General features: G+C 41.1%; 1 protein-coding gene across 4 annotated transcripts in view; it reads right to left on the minus strand.

Annotated features, from left to right (window-relative positions):
* ca4a (carbonic anhydrase IV a) overlaps positions 1-20,241 on the minus strand; it is a 35,329-nt gene that overhangs the window by 9,781 nt on the left and 5,307 nt on the right. Inside the window, exons 2-3 of one of the 4 annotated variants that reach the window (XM_024013001.2) lie at positions 2,557-2,601; positions 2,081-2,245 (exon numbers count right to left, since the gene is read on the minus strand). In XM_024013001.2, the coding sequence (XP_023868769.1) occupies positions 2,081-2,245; positions 2,557-2,601 (210 nt within the window). Of the gene's footprint in view, positions 1-2,080; positions 2,246-2,556; positions 2,708-20,241 lie in introns of those variants that run through there. The other 3 variants (XM_070449235.1, XM_070449234.1, XM_070449236.1) reach the window with 3 other exon arrangements.

Raw genomic sequence — 20,241 nt, forward strand, 5'->3', positions numbered from 1 at the left:
TTGAGTCTGCCGATAAGAATGTGGTGATTGACAGAGTCGAAAGCCTTGGCCAGGTTGATGAATATGGCTGCACAGAATGTCTCTTATCGATGGCCGTTATGATATTGTTTAGGACCTTGTGCGTGGCTGAGGTGCACCTATGACCAGCTCTGAAACAAGATTGCATAGTGGAGAAGGTACGGTGGGTTTCGAAATGGTCAGTAATTTGTTGTTAACCTCTCTAGGGTATGTGGCCAAATTCAAAACAACAGAAATCCCATAATTAAAATTCCTCAAACATACAAGTATTTTACACCATTTTAAAGATACACTTGTTGTAAATCCAGCCACAGTGTCCGATTTCAAAAATACTTTACGACATAAGCAGACCAAACGATTATGTTAGGTCAGAGCCAAGTCACAGAAATACACAGCCATTTTTCCAGCCAAAGAGAGGAGTCACAAAAAGCAGAAATAGAGATAAAATTAAGCACTAACCTTTGATGATCTTCATCAGATGACACTCATAGGACTTCATGTTACACAATACATGTATGTTTTGTTCGGTAAAGTTCATATTTATATCCAAAAATCTGAGTTTACATTGGCGCGTTATGTTCAGTAGTTCCAAAACATCCGGTGATTTTGCAGAGAGCCACATCAATTTACAGAAATACTCATAATAAACATTGCTAAAAGATACAACTGTTATGCATGGCATTTTAGATCCACTTCTCCTTAATGCAACCGCTGTGTCAGATTTCAAAAAAACTTTACGGAAAAAGCACACCATGCAATAATCTGAGTATGGCGCTCAGACCAACACAACCCAAACAGATATCCACCATGTTGTGTAGTCAACAGATGTCAGAATAGCATTATAAATATTGACTTACCTTTAATGATCGTCATCAGAATGCACTCCCAGGAATCCCAGTTCCACAATAAATGTTTGTTTTGTTCGATGATGTCCAAATAACTCCTTTTTGTTAGCACGCGCTAAGCCCAGTAATCAAAATTCATGACGCGCGATCACTAGGTGCAGACGAAAAGTCAAAAAGTTCCGTTACAGTCCGTAGAAACATGTCAAACGATGTATAGAATCAATCTTTAGGATGTTGTTGACATAAATCTTCAATAATGTTCCAACCGGAAAATTCCTTTGTCTTCAGCAATGCAATGGAACGCAAGCTTACTCTCTCACATGAATGCGCATGGTCAGATCGTGGCACTCTGGGAGAGACCTTACTCAATCTCCTCTCATTCGCCCCCACTTCACAGTAGAGGCCTCAAACAAGGTTCTAAAGACTGTTGACATCTAGTGGAAGCCTTAGGAAGTGCATCATGACCCAATTTCCACTGTATCTTGGATATGCAAAGAGTTGAAAAACTACAAACCTCAGATTTCCCACTTCCTGGTTGGATTTTTTTCTCAGGTTTTTGCCTGCCATATGATTTCTGTTATACTCACAGACATCATTCAAACAGTTTTAAGAACTTCAGAGTGTTTTCTATCCAAATCTACTAATAATATGCCTATCCTAGGATCTGGGCCTGAGTAGCAGGCAGTTTACTCTGGACACGCTTTTCATCCGGACGTGAAAATACTGCCCCCTACCCAAGAGAGGTTAACCTCTAAGTGTGTAAATCCCTCTAGCGGGGATCAAATTCGACAACATCCGGTGAAATCGGAGCGTGCCAAATTCAAAATACAAAATCGTAATATTAAACATTCATGAAAATACAAGGGTCCTAGATCATTTAAAAGCTTAACTTCTTGTTAATCGAGCCGCATTGTCAGATTTCAAAAAGGCTTTACGGCGAAAGCATACCATGCGATTATCTGAGGACAGCGCCCCTCATACAAAAGAATTAAAAACATTTTCCAAAAAAGCAGAGGCGTCACGGAAGTCAGAAATAGCGATAAAATAAATGACTTACCTTTGAAGATCTTCCTCTGTTTGCAATCCCAAGGGTCCCAGCCACATAACAAATTGTCCTTTTGTTCGATAAAGACCTTCTTTATATCCGGTAGTGTATGTTTTTAAGGATGTGCGTATGACCACAAACTTTTATATAGACTGGCCTAAATTAAACATACCAGAGTGTCCATTGTTTTTGATCAGGCCACGGAAGGAATCCTGGTATTTTCTGAACTGGAAGGGTGTGAGGCGTTCATCTGGTAGGGTCTTCCTGTGGACGATGTTGATGGGGGATTGGGCTCTGCCTTCACAGTCTTTGTTGGCATGGTACCACTTCTCAGGTCCTGTAGAACGGTGAGGAGAGAAAATACTGTACATCATCAAGCTCTGACCGCAAGCCACAAATGAGGAATGTTCAAGTTTATGTTTGTCTGAGTAAAACTGTTTTGAATGGGTAAGTGTTTAATTGGGAGGCGAGGGAAGGAGGGACAGGTATGGATGGATAGGTGGGTGTAGAGGAAGTGGATTTGTGGCTGTAACTGTCAACTCCCTCCTTTAACAACTTGAACTTGTGATGATGACACAAAGGTAAGAGAGGATCCAAGTCAGTGCAGTGTGTTGTATGGAAAGTTCAGTCACGGTGTATCAAAATCACCATTACAAGGGGTGGCACAGGTATGCTGGGACTGGTAGCACCAATCTGGAACAACAGGAGAAACATAAGGGAGCCACATGGTCAGTGTTATACTCCATACATAAAATAGAATCAAATTACAATCTGTTTTATGACTGTAATACATTGTTAAAGACCTACTTCAGGTTCCCTAGCACCTCATTTATCATCTGATTTACTTAACAAATCTAAATAGGTGGTCCAGGTATCCTCATGACATGGCACAAGTGGGGGGTGGGCCTTTCCTGTTTTGTCCGCTAATGCTCTTCTTTTGTTCCCGCATGCAAGGGAGGAGGCCGATGACCTCAGAGTGCACCTGTAACGGCTGTCGTAGTCGTTCTCCTCCTCAGACGAGGAGGAGCATGGATCGGACCAAGATGCAGAGTGGTAAGTGTTCATATTTAATGAAAAAACAACAAAACACTTCAAAATACAAAAAAACAGCAAACGTGACTAACCCGAAACAGTCCTGTGTGGCCCAAACGCTGACACAGGAACAAACACCCACAAAACACAAGTGAAACCCAGGCTGCCTAAGTATGATTCTCAATCAGGGACAACGATTGACAGCTGTCTCTGATTGAGAATCATACCAGGCCGAACACCAAATCCCAACATAGAAAATCAACCATAGACCAACCCACCCAACTCACGCCCTGACCAACTAAAATAAATACAAGACAAAGGAAAGGAAAACAGGTCAGGAACGTGACAGCACCCATGAACTCCTTGAATTGACTCACCAACTCCTTGAATTGACAACTCCTTGAATTTGTGTCTAAAAAACTATATTTTGCTCAAAACCTCTATTTTGCTCAAAACATGTTTTTTTTACCCTTTAAGACATGGCCCGGTAGTAAGAACATTTTTAAACATCCCGCTTTGGACTGGATGTGCCAATAAGTAGTTCATACATGCATAATCTATGAGCAAAATTATTGTCTTACCTGAATTAGTCACGAAATGCCTAGTTTGAAATCCACTGTTTTCTGGCAGCTGTGCGACACCATTTTCCCTACATTTATCCCCACAAGGGCCAGCCCAATAGAAATTCGAGTTTCTGCCAATGAGCTTCAGAACCTCACCAATTGAGTGACAGCTAGGAGGACGTGCACACAGTAGAGCAAGAGAGAGAGCAATTACGTGGCGCACATATCTGCACATTTGTGACGTAGTACGCAATTTTTGTGGCCGGTACTTTCAGAACCACCCGCTAAAAAGTATACAAAAGTTCTAGAGAATATCTTTAAAAGGGGCAATCAGCAGTTGCTAAATCCTTTTTTGGACAAAATGTATAATATGTACCAATGGATTCTTGAAGAATATAACTTAAATGCCTCATGAGCTTAGTTTAACCGCTGTACCCCATCAGAACACAAAATATAAGCTTGTTTTACTCCAATGTTAGTAAACAAAGTAAATGTAAACAAACACTGTATAGCCTCAAAACATGGTTAAAGATATAATTTCAATATCATGGATACATCCATATCGCTGTCCATGAATTTGAAAGTGATTATACCTCCAGCCCCATCCCTCAGCTTTTTATGGAAACAGTGGTGGGGAGTACGCTTTGTTATTGTTTCAACTGCTTATTGGCCCTTTAGTGTGTGTACTTTACTTTATATACAGTGCCTTTGGAAAGTATTCAGACCCCTTGACTTTTTCCACATTTTGTTAAAATTGATTAACTAAATAAAAATCCTCAGCAACCTACACACAAAACCCCATAAAGACAAAGCGAAAACAAGTTTTTTTAAATGTTTTGAAATGTATTACAAATAAAAAACAGAAATACCTTATTTACAGAAGTATTCAGACCCTTTGCTATCAATCAAATTTCAATCAAATGTATTTCTAAAGCCCTTTTAACATCAGCCAATGTCACAAAGTGCTGTACAGAAACCCAGCCTAAAACCCCAAACAGCAAGCAATGCAGATGTAGAAACACGGTGGCTAGGAAAAACTTCCTAGAAAGGCCAAAACCTAGGAAGAAACCTAGAGAGGAACCAGGTCCTTTTCTGGCTGTGCAGGGTGGAGATTAGCCAAGATGGCCAAGATGTTAAAACGTTCATAGATGACCAGCAGGGTCAAACAATAATAGTCACAGTGGTTGTAGAGAGTGCAACAGGTCAGCACCTCAGGAGTAAATGTCAGTTGGCTTTTCATAGCCGATCATTCAGAGTTAGAGACAGCAGGTGCGGTAGAGAGAGAGAGAGTCAAAATCAGCAGGTCCGGGACAAGGTAACACGTTTAGTGAACAGGTCAGGGTTCCATAGCCGCAGAAAGAACAGTTGAAACTGGAGCAGCAGCACGACCAGGTGGACTGGGGACAGCAAGGAGTCATCAGGCCAGGTAGTCCTGAGGCATGGTCCTCCGAGAGAAGAGAGAAAGGGAGAAAGAGAGAATTAGAGTTACTTAAAACCTCTACCACTTCTCTCTCCCGGATCCGGGATCCTCCTCATCAAAAAAGCTGACTAGCATAGCCTAGCCTAACGGGACAGGGATATCATATAATATAATTTTCATGAAATTACAAGTCCAATACAGCAAATGAAAGATAAACATCTTGTGAATCCAGCCATCATTTCCGATTTTTAAAATGTTTAACAGCGAAAACACAATAGGTATTTCTATTAGCTAACCACAATAGCCAAAGACTCAACCGCATATTTTCAGAGATATAATTAGTCACTAACCAAGAAACAACTTCATCAGATGACAGTCTTATAACATGTTATACAATAAATGTATGTTTTGTTCGAAAATGTGCATATTTGAGGTATAAATCATAGTTTTACATTGCAGCTACCATCAAAAATATCACCAAAGCAGCCAGAATAATTACAGAGAGCAAGGTGAAATACCTAAATACTCATCATAAGACATTTATGAAAAATACATGGTGTACAGCAAATGAAAGATAAACATCTTGTGAATTCAGCCAATATTTCCGTGTTTTACAGCAAAAACACAATATATATTTCTATTAGCTCACTACAGTAGCCAAACACACAACGCAATTTACTCCCCGCCAAAATAGCTTGCACAAAACCGACAGAATAGAGATAAGATTAATCACTAACCTTGAACAACTTCATCAGATGACAGTCTTATAACATCAGGTTATACAATACACTTATGTTTTGTTCGAAAATGTGCATATTTAGAGCTACAAATCCTGATTATACATTGTGAATACGTAGCATCGATTCACCAGAATCTCCAGAGATATTTTGGACACTCACCTAATCTGACCAAAGAACTCATCATAAACTTTACATAAAAATACTTGTTGTATGGCAAATGAAAGATACACTGGTTCTTAATGCAACCGCCGTGTTAGATTTAAAAAAATAACTTTACCATAACAAACAGCTTGCGTTATTGCGAGACAGCGCCCGCCAAAACGGCGGAGAATAGAAATAAAATTGTCCACAGAAATACGAAATAACATCATAAATTGTTCTTACTTTTGCTGAGCTTCCATCAGAAACTTGTACAAGGAGTCCTTGGTCCAGAATAAATCGTTGTTTGGTTTTAGAATGTCCTTTTCTCCTGTCGAATTCGCGCCACAATGCTAGCCAATCTTGATAACGTTCCCATCTTCTCTCTACGCAAAGAACGGAAAACTCCAAAAGTCCCAATAAACGTTGAATAATCTGATAAAACTTGGTTGAAAAAACATACTTTACGATGTTATTATCACATGTATCAAAYAAAATCAGAGCCGGAGATATTMGCWGTGTAWACCGAACGCTTATCAGAAGACAATATSRAGGTGCTTCGCGYGCCTWGGTAGAGAAAGGAAATTCCTGACCTGCCACTCCAAAAGCTCTTGTTCGACCTCAGATCAAGCTAGACACCCCATTCCACCTTCCACTGCCTGTTGACATCTAGTGGAAGGCGTATGAAGTGCATGCATATCGATAAATATAAGCCAGTTGAATAGGCAGGCCCGGGAACAGAGCCTCGTTTTCAGATTTTTCACTTCCTGTATGGAAGTTTGCTGCAAAATGAGTTCTGTTTTACTCACAGATATAATTCAAACAGTTTTAGAAACGTGAGTGTTTTCTATCCAATAGTAATAATAATATGCATATTATATGATCTAGAATAGAGTACGAGGCAGTTTAATTTGGGCACGATTTTTTCCCAAGTGAAAATAGCGCCCTCCTATTGACAAGAAGTTTTAATGCCAGGTCGCAGTTGTAAATGAGAACTTGTTCTCAACTGGCCTACCTGGTTAAAAAAAGGTTACATAAATAAATAAATAAATAAAGGCTAGGGCTGATTTCAAGGTTTTACTGCTAAACTACAAGGCATTACATGGGCTTGCTCCTACCTATCTTTCCAATATAAAGATCTTTCCACATACACTACTGTCACAAGATGCATGCCTCCTTATTGTCCCTAGAATTTCTAAGCAAACAGCTGGAGGCAGGGCTTTCTCCTATAGAGCTTCATTTTTATGGAATGGTCTGCCTATCCATGTGAGAGACACAGACTCGGTCTCGAACTTTGAGTCTTTATTGAAGACTCATCTCTTCAGTAGGTCTTATGATTGAGTGTAGTCTGGCCCAGGGCTGTGAAGGTGAACGGAAAGGCACTGGAGCAACGAACCACCCTTGCTGTCTCTGATTGGCCGGTTCCCCTCTCTCCACTGGGATTCTCTGCCTCTAACCCTATTACGGGGGCTGAGTCATTGACCTACTGGTGCTTTTCCATGCTGTCCCTAGGAGGGGTGCGTCACTTGAGTGGGTTGAGTCACTGACGTGATCTTCCTGTCCGGGTTGGCGCCCCCCTCGGGTTCGTGCCGTGGGGGAGATCTTCGTGGGCTACACTCAGCCTTGTTTCAGGGTAGTAAGTTGGTGGTTTGAAGATATCCCTCCAGTGGTGTGGGGGCTGTGCTTTGGCAAAGTGGGTGGGGTTATATCCTATATACACAGTGTCTCCCGACCCCTCCTGTCTCCGCCTCCGGTATTGATGTTGCAATAGTTTATGTGTCGGGGGCTAGGGTCAGTCTGTTATATCTGAAGTATTTCTCCTGTCTTATCCGGTGTCCTGTGTGAATATTTGTTATTATTTTTTTATTATTTTTATTTCACCTTTTTTTAACTAGGCAAGTCAGTTAAGAACAAATTCTTATTTACAGTGACGGCCTACCAAAATGCAAAAGACCTCCTGTTGGGACGGGGGCTGGGATTTAAAAAAAATAACATAAATATAGGACAAAACACACATCACAGCAAGAGAGACAACACAACACTACATAAAGAGAGACCTAAGACAACAACATAGCAAGGCAGCAACAAACGACAACACAGCATGGTAGCAACACAACATGACAACAACATGGTAGCAAAACAACATGGTAGCAGCACAAAACATGGTACAAACATTATTGGGCACAGACAACAGCATAAAGGGTAAGAAGGTAGAGACAACAATACATCACGCAAAGCAGCCACAACTGTCAGTAAGAGTGTCCATGATTGAGTCTTTGAATTAAGAGATTGAGATAAAACTGTCCAGTTTGAGTGTTTGTTGCAGCTCGTTCCAGTCGCTAGCTGCAGCAAACTCAAAAGACGAGGCCTAAGAGGGTTTTATAACCTCACTAGGGTAGGGGGCACTATTTTCATCTCCGGATGAAAAGCGTGCCCAAAGTAAACTGCCTGTTTCTCAGGCCCAGAAGCTAGGATATGCATATAATTGGTAGATTTGGATAGAAACCACTCTAAAATAATGTCTGTGAGTATAACAGAACTGATATGGCAGGCAAAAACCTGAGAAAAATCCATCCAGGAAGTGGGATTTTTTTATGTTTGTAGTTTTCCATTGACTGCCTATACAGATTCCAATGACTTAGGACTCAACTTGCACTTCCTATGGCTTCCACTAGATGTCACCAGTCTTTAGAAATAGTTTCAGGCTTGTATTCTGAAAAATGAGGGAGTAAGACCACTCTGAATGAGTGGTCTGGGAAAGTCCCCAGAGCTGTTCGCTGCGCACGACCGAGAGTGCGCCTTTCTTGTTTTCCTTTTATATTGACAAAGCTATTGTCCGGTTGAAATATTATTGATTATTACGACTAAAAACAAACTGAGGATTGATTATAAACATCATTTGACATGTTTCTACGAACTTTACTGATACTTTTCGGATTTTTCGCCTGCCTGTTGTGACTGCCTTTGAGCCTGTGGACTACTGAACAAAACGCCCCAACAAAACAGAGGTTTTTGGATATAAAAAGGGACTTTATCGAACAAAACAAACATTTATTGAGTAAATGGGAGTCTTGTGAGTGCAACCATATGAAGATCATCAAAGGTAAGTGATTCATTTTATTGCTATTTCTGACTTTTGTAACTCCTCTACTTGGCTGGTAACTGTTTGTAATGATTTGTCTGCTGGGCGCTGTTCTCAGATAATAGCATGGTATGCTTTCGCCGTAAAGCCTTTTTGAAATCTGACACAGTGGTTGGATTAACAAGAAGTTAATTTTTAAGTCGATGTATGTTTTATGAATTTTTATAATGAGTATTTCTGTTTTTGAATTTGGCGCTCTGCAATTTCACTGGATGTTGGCCAGGTGGGGCGTCCCACAGACCCTAGAGAAGATAAATAAGCATCAACCAGTTGGTCTTGCGACGGGTTTACAGAGATGACCAGTTTACAGAGGAGTATTGAGTGCAGTGATGTGTCCTATCACGAGCATTGGTGGAAAATCTGATGGCCGAATGGTAAAGAACATCTAGCCGCTCGAGATCACCCTTACCTGCTGATCTATAAATTATGTCTCCGTAATATAGTATGGGTAGGCTGGTCATCTGAATCAGGGTTAGTTTGGCAGCTGGGGTGAAAGAGGAGCGATTATGACAGAAGAAACCAAGTCGTCTAGCTTTAACTTTAGCCTGCAGCTTTGATATGTGCTGAGAGAAGGACAGTGTAGTGTCTATCCATACTCCCAAGTACTTGTATGAGGTGACTACCTCAAGCTCTAAACCCTCAGAGGTAGTAATCACACCTGTGGGGAGAGGGGCATTCTTCTTACCAACCACATAACCTTTGTTTTGGAGGTGTTCAGAACAAGGTTAAGGGTAGAGAAAGCTTGTTGTAGAACATTTAACACAAAATCCGGGGAGGGGCCTGCTGAGTATAAGGCTGTATCATCTGCATATAAATGGATGAGAGAGCAACCCAGGCCAAAGCCCACTCAGAGACACCAATACTCCTTATCCGGCCCAGAATAATGGAATTGTCTATTGTATCAAAAGCTTTGGCCAAGTAAATAAAAATAGCAGCACAACATTGCATAGAATCAAGGGCAAGCCAGTCAGTTGACTATTGACAAGTTTTTCCAATGCTTTTGATAAACAGGGCAAAATAGAAATAGGCCTATAACAGTTAGAATCAGCTTGATCTCCCCTTTAAATAAAGGACAAACCGTGGCTGTCTTCCAAGAAGTGGGAACCTCCCCAGAAAGGAGAGACAGGTTAAAAAGGTTGGAGATAGGCTTGGCGATGATAGGAGCAGCAACCTTAAAGAAGAAAGGGTCTAAACCATATGACCCAGATGTTTTTTGGGGGTCAAGTTTCAGGAGCTCCTCTAGCACCTCGGACTCAGTGACTGCCTGCTTGGAGAAACTTTGTAGCGGGGGAAAAAGAGGGAGAAGCATCGGGGATAGTCGCATTAGAAGGGGAGGGAGATGAGGAAATATTGGACGGGCAAGGAGGCATGACTGAGTCAAATAGGAATCCTGACTTAATGAAGTGGTGATTAAAGAGCTCAGCCATGTGCTTCTTGTCAGTAACAACCACATAATCAACTTTAAGGGACATGGGCAGCTGTGAGGAGGAGGGTTTATTCTGCAGGTCTTTAACCATTCTCCAGAACTTCTTGGGGTTAGACCTACAGTTAGAGAACTGTTTTTAATTCTCATTTTCTTTACGGGGGCGTGTTTGTTAACAATACCACTGAAAATATAAAAAAAGAAGGTCCAAGCATCTTCGGCAGAGGGGATCAAGCTGATTCTATAACATTTTACAGAGGCCAGTTCATGAAGGAAGACTTGCTCATTAAAGTTTTTTAGCAAGCGTCTATGACAAATCGTTTCACTGAGCAGCCATTACGAACACAGGCTGTAAAACAGTGATCACTAAGGTCATTACAGAAAACACCAGACTGATACCTATCAGGATTATTTGTGAGGATAACATCAAGAAGAGTAGCCTTTTCTGGGTGTTTGGAGTCGTACTTTGTGGGATTGGTAATAATCTGAGAAATATTTAGGGAGTCCCATTGCTTTAGGACTTGGTCAGGTGGTTTAAGCATGTCCCAGTTTAGGTCACCTTGCAGGACAAAATCAGACTTGGTGTAAGGGGCCAGGAGAGTGTTTAGGGCAGGTAGGGCACAGGCCGGTGCTGATGGGGGGGCGATAGCACCCAGCAACAGTCAACAAAGAGCTATTTGACAGTTTAATACATAAAACCAGTGAATAGAATTGTTTGGGGATAGACTTGGTGGAGACAACCGAGCACTGAAGGTGATCCTTGGTAAAGATTGCCACTCCCCCACCTTTGGAAGATCTGTCTTCCCGAAAAAGGTTATAACCAGAAAGGTTAACATCAGTATTCAAACACTCTTCCTTAACCACACATTTTTTAGTTCTAGTCAAGATTCTAGCAGCCGTGTTTAGCACTAACTGAAGTTTATTTAGTGCTTTATCCGGGTAGCCGGAAAGCAGAGCATTGCAGTAATTTAATCTAGAATGGACAAAAGCAGGGATACAGGGATCATTTTTGGAGAGAAAGTTTCTGATTTTTGCAATGTTACGAAGATGGAAAAAAGCTGTCCTTGAAACAGTCTTGAGATGTTCGTCAAAAGAGAGATCAGTCCTGAGTAATGCCGAGGTCCTTCACAGTTTTATTTGAGACGACTGTGCAACCATCAACAGAAGGTCTCTTTGTTTCTTGGGACCTAGAACTAGCACCTCTGTTATGTCCGAGTTTAAAAGTAAAACATTTGCCGCCATCCACTTCCTTATGGCTGAAACACAGGCTTCCAGGGAGGGCAATTTTGGGGTTTCACCATGTTTCATCGAAATGTACAGCTGTCCGCATAGCAGTCAAAATTAAAATTAAGTTTTCGAATGACATCACCAAGAGATAAAATATATAGTGAAAACAATAGTGGTCCTAATATGGCACCTTGAGGAACACCGAAATGTACAGTTGATTTGTCAGAGGACAAACCATCCACAGAGACAAACTGATATCTTTCCGATAGATAAGATCGAAACCAGGCCAGAACTTGTCCTTGTAGACCAATTTGGGTTTCCAATCTCTCCAAAAGAATGTGGTGATCGATGGTATCAAAAGCAGCACTAAGGTCTAGCAGCACGAGGACAGATGCAGAGCCTCGGTCTGACGCCATTAAAAGGTAATTTACCACCTTCACAAGTGCAGTCTCAGTGCTATGATGGGGTCTAAAACCAGACTGAAGCATTTCATATACATTGTTTGTCTTCAGGAAGGCAGTGAGTTGCTGCGCAATAGCTTTAAAAAAAATTTGTTGAGAGGAATGGGAGATTTGATTTAGGCAGATAATTTTTTATATTTTCTGGGTCAAGGTTTGGCTTTTTCAAGAGAGGCTTTATTACTGCCACTTTTAGTGAGTTTGGTTAACATCCAGTAGATAGGGAGCCGTTTATTATGTTTAACATAGGAGGGCCAAGCACAGCTCTTTCAGTATAGTTGGAATAGGGTCCAGTATGCAGCTTGAAGGTTTAGAGGCCATGACTATTTCATCAATGTGTAAGGAGATATAGTATTAAAAAACGTGAGTGTCTCCATTGATCCTAGGTCCTGGCAGTGTTGTGCAGACTCAGGACAACTGAGCTTTGGAGAAATACGCAGATTTAAAGAGGAGTCCGTATTTTGCTTTGTAATGATCATGATCTTAGTAGTTCATGAATTTATCACTGCTGATTCAATTTATCTCTTGGAGAATGCTGATTTTTAGTTAGCTTTGCGACAGTATCAAAAATTAATTTAGGATTGTTCTTATTCTCCTCAATTAAGTTGGAAAAATAGGATGATCGAGCAGCAGTGAAGGCTCTTCGATACTGCATGGTACTGTCTTTCCAACCTAATCGGAAGACTTCCAGTTTGGTGTAGCATCTTTCCGTTGCAATTTTCTGCGAGCTTGCTAGTTTCTTATGACAAATGTTTTTTTTTGTTACGAATTGAAACATAATAACATGGTGGTCCGATAGTCCAGGATTATGAGGAAAAATATTAAGATCCACAATATTTATTATGACTGTGGCAGTGAGTAGGTTCGGAGACATGTTGGACAAAACCCATTGAGCCGATGATGGCTCCGAAAGCCTTTTGGAGTGGGTTTGTGGACTTTTCCTTTTTAATATTTAAGTCACCAAAAATGTGAATATTATTTGCCATGACTACAAGGTCCAATAGGAATTCAGGGAACTCAGTGAGGAACGCTGTATATGGTCCAGGAGGCCTGTAAACAGCACCTATAAAAGTGATTGAGTAGGCTGCATAGATTTCATGACTGGAAGCTCAAAAGACGTAAATGCAGTCACTTTTGTTTTTGTAAATTGAAATTTGGTATCGTAAATGTTAGCAACGCATACACCTTTGCGGGATGCTTGGGGGATATGGTCACTAGTGTAACCAGGAGGAGAGGCCTCATTTAACACAGCAAATTCATCAGGCTTAAGCCATGTTTCAGTCAGGCCAGTCACATTAAGATTATGATCAGTGATTAGTTCATTGACTATAACTGCCTTGGAAGTGAGGATTCTAACATTAAGTAGCCCTATTTTGAGATGTGCGATATCACAATCTCTTTCAATAATGACAGGAATGGAGGAGGTCTTTTTTCCAGTGAGATTGCTAAGGCGACCACCGCCATGTTCAGTTTTGCCCAACCTAGATCGAGGCACAAACACGGTCTCAATGGGGAAAGCTGAGCTGACTTACACTGACTGTGCTAGTGGCAGACTCCTCTAAGCTGGCAGGCTGGCTAACAGCCTGCTGCCTGGCCTGCACCCTATCTCATTGTGGAGCTAGAGGAGTTAGAGCTCTGTCTATGTTCATAGATGAGAGCCCCCCTCCAGCTAGGATGGAGTACGTCACTCCTCAGCAGGCCAGGCTTGGTCCTGTTTGTGGGTGTGTCCCAGAAAGAGGGCCAATTCTATCTCCCCCGAGGGGCAGAAATCAGTTTTCAACCAGCGATTCAGTTGTGAGACTCTGTTGTAGAGCTCATCACTCCCCCTAACTGGGAGTGGGCCAGAGACAATTACTCGATGCACACATATCTTTCTAGCTGATTTACAAGCTATGTTGTGCTTGGTGACCTCTGACTGGTTCATCCTAACATCGTTGGTGCCGACGTGGATAACAACATCTCTATACACTCTACACTCGCCAGTTTTAGACTTAGCCAGCACCATCTTCAGATTAGCCTTAACGTCGGTAGCCCTGCCCCCTGGTAAACAGTGTATGATCGCTGGATGATTTTTTAAAGTCTAATGCTGCGGGTAATGGAGTCTCCAATGACTAGGGTTTTCAATTTATCAGAGCTAATGGTGGGAGGCTTCGGTGTCTCAGACCCCGTAACGGGTGGAGGAGAAACCAGGGAAGGCTCGGCATCTGACTCCGACTCATTGCTTCATGGGGAGAACCGGTTGAAAGTTTATGTCGACTGTATGAACGACACCGGTTGAGCATTCCTACAGCATTTCCTTCCAGAAGCCATGAGAAAATTGTCCGGCTGCGGGGACTGTGCAAGGGGATTTATACTACTATCTGTACTTATTGGTGGCACAGATGCTGTTTAATCCTTTGCTACACTTCAAGGAATAATGTTAATGTTACTATTAGCTTCGGTTGGTTGAGGTTGTGTAGAACCCGTGTAGAACCATGTCCAGATAAAGCGTCAGGGGTGAAAAAGTTTAATGAAAAAAGTAGAGCGAGGGAATAAAAATATACAACCGTAAAGTTGGCAAGTAACATTAGCAACAAACCGCACAGCAGCACGTAAACAATCCACAAATTGTGATCGGAGACTCGAAATTAAGCTCAGGTGCATCCTTTTTCATTTGTTATTGTTTCAACTGCCGATTGGCCCTTAAAGTGTGTGTACTTTAATGTGTATACAGTGGCTTTGGAAAGTATTCCGACAACTTGACTTTTTCCACATTTTCCCACTCCACCAGCCTTACTCTAAAATTGATTAAATAAATAAAAATCCTAAGCAACCTACACACAATACCCCATATTGACAAAGCAAAAACAGGTTTTTAGAAATGTTTATACATTTATTACAAATAAAAAACAGAAATACCTCAAATGTCTGTAGAAACAAACCTTCTCCAACAGTCTTCACTCAACATTTTAATTCTCGCTCTGTAAAAAAAGAGCTCATTTCTAAAAAAAAGTATTACAATTTTAGTTAAAAAAAGCTAACGACAATTCTTTACCTCATTTACAGAAGTATTCTGAGACTCGAAGTTAAGCTCAGATGCATCCTGTTTCCATTGATCATCCTTGAGATGTTTCTACAACTTGATTGGAGTCCACCTGTAGTAAATTCAATTGATTGGACATGATTTGGAAAGGCACACACCTGTCTATATAAGGCCCACAGTTGACAGTGCATGTCAGAGCAAAAACCAAACCAAAGGAAGTGTCCGTAGAGCTCAGAGACAGGATTGTGTCAAGGCACAGATCTGGGGAACGGTACCAAAACATTTCTGCAGAATTGAAGGTCCCCAAGAACAGAGTGATCTGGGGCGAAGGGCCTTGATCAGGGAGGTGACCAAGAACCTGATGGTCACTCTGAAAGAGCCCTAAAGTTCCTCTGTAGAGATGGGAGAACTTCCCAGAAGGACAACCATCTTTGCAGGACTCCACCAATGAGGCCTTTTAATGGTAGAGTGGCCAGACGGAAGCCACTCATCAGTAAAAGGCATACTTCAAATCAAATCAACGTTTATTTGTCACGTGCGCCGAATACAACAGGTGTAGACCTTACAGTGAAATGCTTACATACAGACTCTTGGAGTTTGCCAAAAGCTTGGAGTTGGAGTTTGCCAAAAGCCATCTAAAGACTCTCAGACCATGAGAAACAATATTCTCTGGTCTGATGAAACCAAGATTGAACTCTTTGGCCTGTATGCCAAGCGTCACGTCTGGAGGAAACCTGGCACCATCCCTACGGTGAAGCATGGTGGTGGCAGCATGCTGTGGGGGTGTTTTTCAGAGGCAGGGACTGGGAGACTAGTCAGGATCAAGGCAAAGATGAATAGAGCAAGGTACAGAGAGATCCTTGATGAAAGCCTGCTCAAGAGTGCTCAGGACCTCAGACTTGGGTGAAAGTTCACCTTCCAACAGGACAACTACCCTAAGCACACAGCCAAGACAATGCAGGAGTGGCTTCGGGACAAGTCGATGAATGTCCTTCAGTGGCCCAGCCAGAGTCCGGACTTGAACCCAATCGAACATCTCTGGAGAGACCTGAAAATAGCTTTGCAGCAATGCTCCACATCCAACCTGACAGAGTTTGAGAGGATCTGCAGAGAAGAATGGAAGAAACTCCCCAAATACACGTATTAAACAGCATTATTATCACACAGGTGCACCTTGTGATGGGAATAATAAAAGGCCACCCTAAAAATGTGCAGTTTTGTCACACCACACAATGCCACAGATGTCTACATTTTTGAGGGAGAGTGCAATTGGCATGCTGACTGCAGGAATGTCCACCAGAGCTGTTGCCAGAAGGTTGAATGTTAATTTCTCTACAATCAGCGTCCTCCAACGTTGTTTTAGAGAATTTGGCAGTATTCCCAGGACCTCCACATCCAGGTTCTTCATCTGCGGGATCATCTGAGACTAGCCACCCGGCCAGCTGAAGAAACTGATTAGTATTTCTGGGTGTAATAAAGCCCTTTTGTGGAGAAAAAATTATTTTGACTGGCTGACTGGCTCCCCAGTATGTGGGCCTATGCCCTCCCAGACCCCCCCATGGCTGTGCACCGGCCCATTCATGTGAAATCCATATATTAGGGTCTAATACATTCATTTCAATTGACTGATTACCTTATATGAGCTGTAACTCAGTAAAATCTTTGACATTTTTGCATGTTGCGTTCATATTTTTGTTCAATATATTTCTATATAGATTTTTTTTTTATTGTACTGGATTTCAAGTGTATTGGCCAATCAATCAACCAATCACTCTAATCTTAATTCCAACCAGTTGCTCTTTGTCAATCAATTAGCCTACAAACAGAGCCTGCTGCTGTTAATTGGCATCCAATCACATTTCCGTGCGCACAATTCCTGTCTAACTAATAGGCAATCTGCTGATAGGCAGACCCTGATGCTGCTTTAATCTTTATTAGACCAGTGCAGGACAAAGTAATATGAGCAATAGGGTCTCAATGGTTTTGAGCTGGGCGCACTCCCAGGAGAGCAAGGTTTTCAGCAGCCAAGAAATAGGAAGCTGTCAAAGATAAAGAAAAGCAATGAAATCAAAACAAAAGGCAATGAAATTAAAATAAATTCATATCTGTCTGCACGACCAGTATGAAAACTTAATCAGGATATCAACCTTTCTGGAGCAGGCGTTCCACCAGAGACCCACTTCGACAACATCCGGTGAAATTGCAGAGCGCGAAATTCAAATTGCAGAAATAGAAATATTTAACATTCATGAAAATACAAGTGTCATACATCAAAATAAAGCTTAACTTCTTGTTAATCCAGCCGCTGTGTCAGATTTCAAAAAAGCTTTACGGTGAAAGCACACCATGCGATTATCTGAGGACAGCGCCCAGCATACAAATGCATGAAAAACATTTTTCAACCAGGCAGGTGCGCCACGAAAGTCAGAAATAGCAATATAATAAAAGCCTTACCTCCAAAAGGCCCCAGATACACCACAAATTGTACTTTTGTTCGATAAAGACCTTCTTTAAAACCACAACAACTCAGTTTAGCTGGCGCGCTTCATTCAATAATCCACCGGTTTCCCTCCTTCAAAATGCATACAAAATGAATCCCAAACGTTACCAATAAACTTCTCCAAACAAGTCAAACAACGTTTATAATCAAACCTCAGGTACCCTAATACGTAAATAAACGATCAAATTTAAGACGGAGAATCGTTATTGTCTTTACCAGAGATAAACAACAAAGAACGCGCTCTCATCCACGCGCATGAAAACACTACAGCCAAAATGGGAGCCACTTAGAAAAACGACAAATTCTATCAAGCCTGAAACTCTTTCTAAAGACTGTTGACATCTAGTGGAAGCCCTAGGAACTGCAATCTGGGAGGATTCCGCCTCATAATAAACATGACAGCCATTGGAAACAGTGGTAGGCTGAATTTTTTATTTGTGGATGGTTTGTCCTTGGGGTTTCACCTGCTATATCAGTTATGTTATACTCACAGACATTATGTTAGCAGTTTTAGAAACTTTAGAGTGTTTTCTATCCTGTTTGGGATAAGGGGCAGCATTTTCATGTTCGGATGAAAAGCGTGCCCAGAGTAAACTTCCTGCTACTCAGGCCCAGAAGCTAAAATATGTATATTATTAGTAGATTTGGATGGGAAACACTCTGAAGTTTCTAAAACTGTTTGAATGATGTCTGTGAGTATAACAGAACTCATATGGCAGGCAAAAACCTGAGACAAATCCAACCAGGAAGTGGGAAATCTGATGTTTGTATATTGCACTCCCTAAGGCTTCCACTAGATGTCAACAGTCTTTATAACTTTGTTTGCGGCTTCTACTGTGTAGGGGGAGAGAATTAGAGCTGTTTCAACCAGATGTCTGGCAGAATGCCATGAGCTGGTCACACGTGTTGCCATGAAAGCGACCTGCGTTCCATTGCATTTCTAAAGACAAAGGAAGTCTCCGGTTTAAACATTATTGAAGATTTATGATAAAAACATCCTAAAGATTGATTCTATACATCGTTTGACATGTTTCTATGAACTGTTATATAACTTTTTGGACTTTTCGTCTGAACTTTCGCCTGGACTTGCCCGCGCCTCGTGAGTTTGGATTTGTGAACTAAACGCACTAACAAAAAGGAGGTATTTGGACATAAATTATGGACTTTATCGAACAAAACAAACATTTATTGTGGAACTGGGATTCCTGGGAGTGCATTCTGATGAAGATCATCAAATGTAAGTGAATATTTATAATGCTATTTCTGACTTCTGTTGACTCCACAACATGGCGGGTACCTGTATGGCTTGTTTTTGTGTCTGAGCGCCGTACTCAGATTATTGCATGGTGTGCTTTTTTCGTAAAGCTTTTTTGAAATCTGCAATAAGGAGAAGTATATCTTTAATTCTGTGCATAACACTTGTATCTTTTATCAAAGTTTATGATGAGTATTTCTGTAAATTGATCTGTCTCTCTGAAAATTCGCCGGATGTTTTCGAGGCACAACATTACTGAACATAACAATGTAAACTGAGATTTTTGGGATATAAATATGAACTTCATCGAACAAAACATAAATGTATTGTGTAACATGAAGTCCTATGAGTGACATCTGATGAAGATCATCAAAGGTTAGTGATTCATTTTATCTCCATTTCTGCTTTTTGTGACTCCTCTCTTTGGCTGGAAAATGTCTGTATGTTTTTTTGTGACTAGGCTCTGACCTAACATAATCATATGGTGTGCTTTCGCTGTAAAGSCTTTTTGAAATCGGACACGATGGGTAGATTAACAAGAAGTTAAGCTTTAATTTGATGTATTGCACTTGTGAATGTATGAAAGTTAAATATTTCAAAAAAATATTTTTGAATTTCGCGCTCTGCCTTTTCAGCGGATGTTGTCTAGCCATAAGAAGCTATCCATATCTACCAATTATATGCATATCCTAGCTTCTGGGCCTGATTAACAGGCAGTTTACTTTGGGCACGCTTTTCATCCGGACGTCAAAATACTGCCCCCTAGCCCAAAAAGGTTTTAAGGTATGTTAAAAAAAAGACAGTGAGAGAGATCTCAGGAGATGTATGTCATTGTGTTCTCTATGAGTAGGCTTACACAACAACACTCCACATTTTACATGGTATGTAGGTCTACCTGGTTAAATAAAGGTGAAATTAAAAAAAATAAAAAATAAAAATACAGGTTATAGGTAGCTTGCTCTAAACTGGAACATAGTGCTAATTCCAAGGGGCTATTAATGAACCATAATAATCAACAATGCAAATGGGTATGTCATGGCCAAGTAATTGTGCACAGAGGTCATGTGTGTCTTTTGGAATGCAAAGGGAACGACCACCTGGAAGAGCAGGGGAGAATTCAGTGCACAGGTATTTAAACCTCTACAGGATCGGTGTCCCTACCTCGGGACGGTTGAGATAACGTAGGCTAATGCAATTAGCATGAGGTTGTAAGTAACAAGAACATTTCCCAGGACATAGACATATCTGATATAACCTTAAATTCTGGTTAATCTATAACTGCACTGTCCAATTTACAGTAGTTATTACAGTGAAAGAATACCATGCTATTGTTTGAGGAGAGTGCACAGTTATGAACTTGAAAATGTATTAATAAAGCAATTAGGTACATCTTGCTACATTTTTTTTTACATA

Source organism: Salvelinus sp. IW2-2015, linkage group LG20, assembly GCF_002910315.2.
Source record: "Salvelinus sp. IW2-2015 linkage group LG20, ASM291031v2, whole genome shotgun sequence".
Classification (NCBI taxonomy): domain Eukaryota; kingdom Metazoa; phylum Chordata; class Actinopteri; order Salmoniformes; family Salmonidae; genus Salvelinus; species Salvelinus sp. IW2-2015.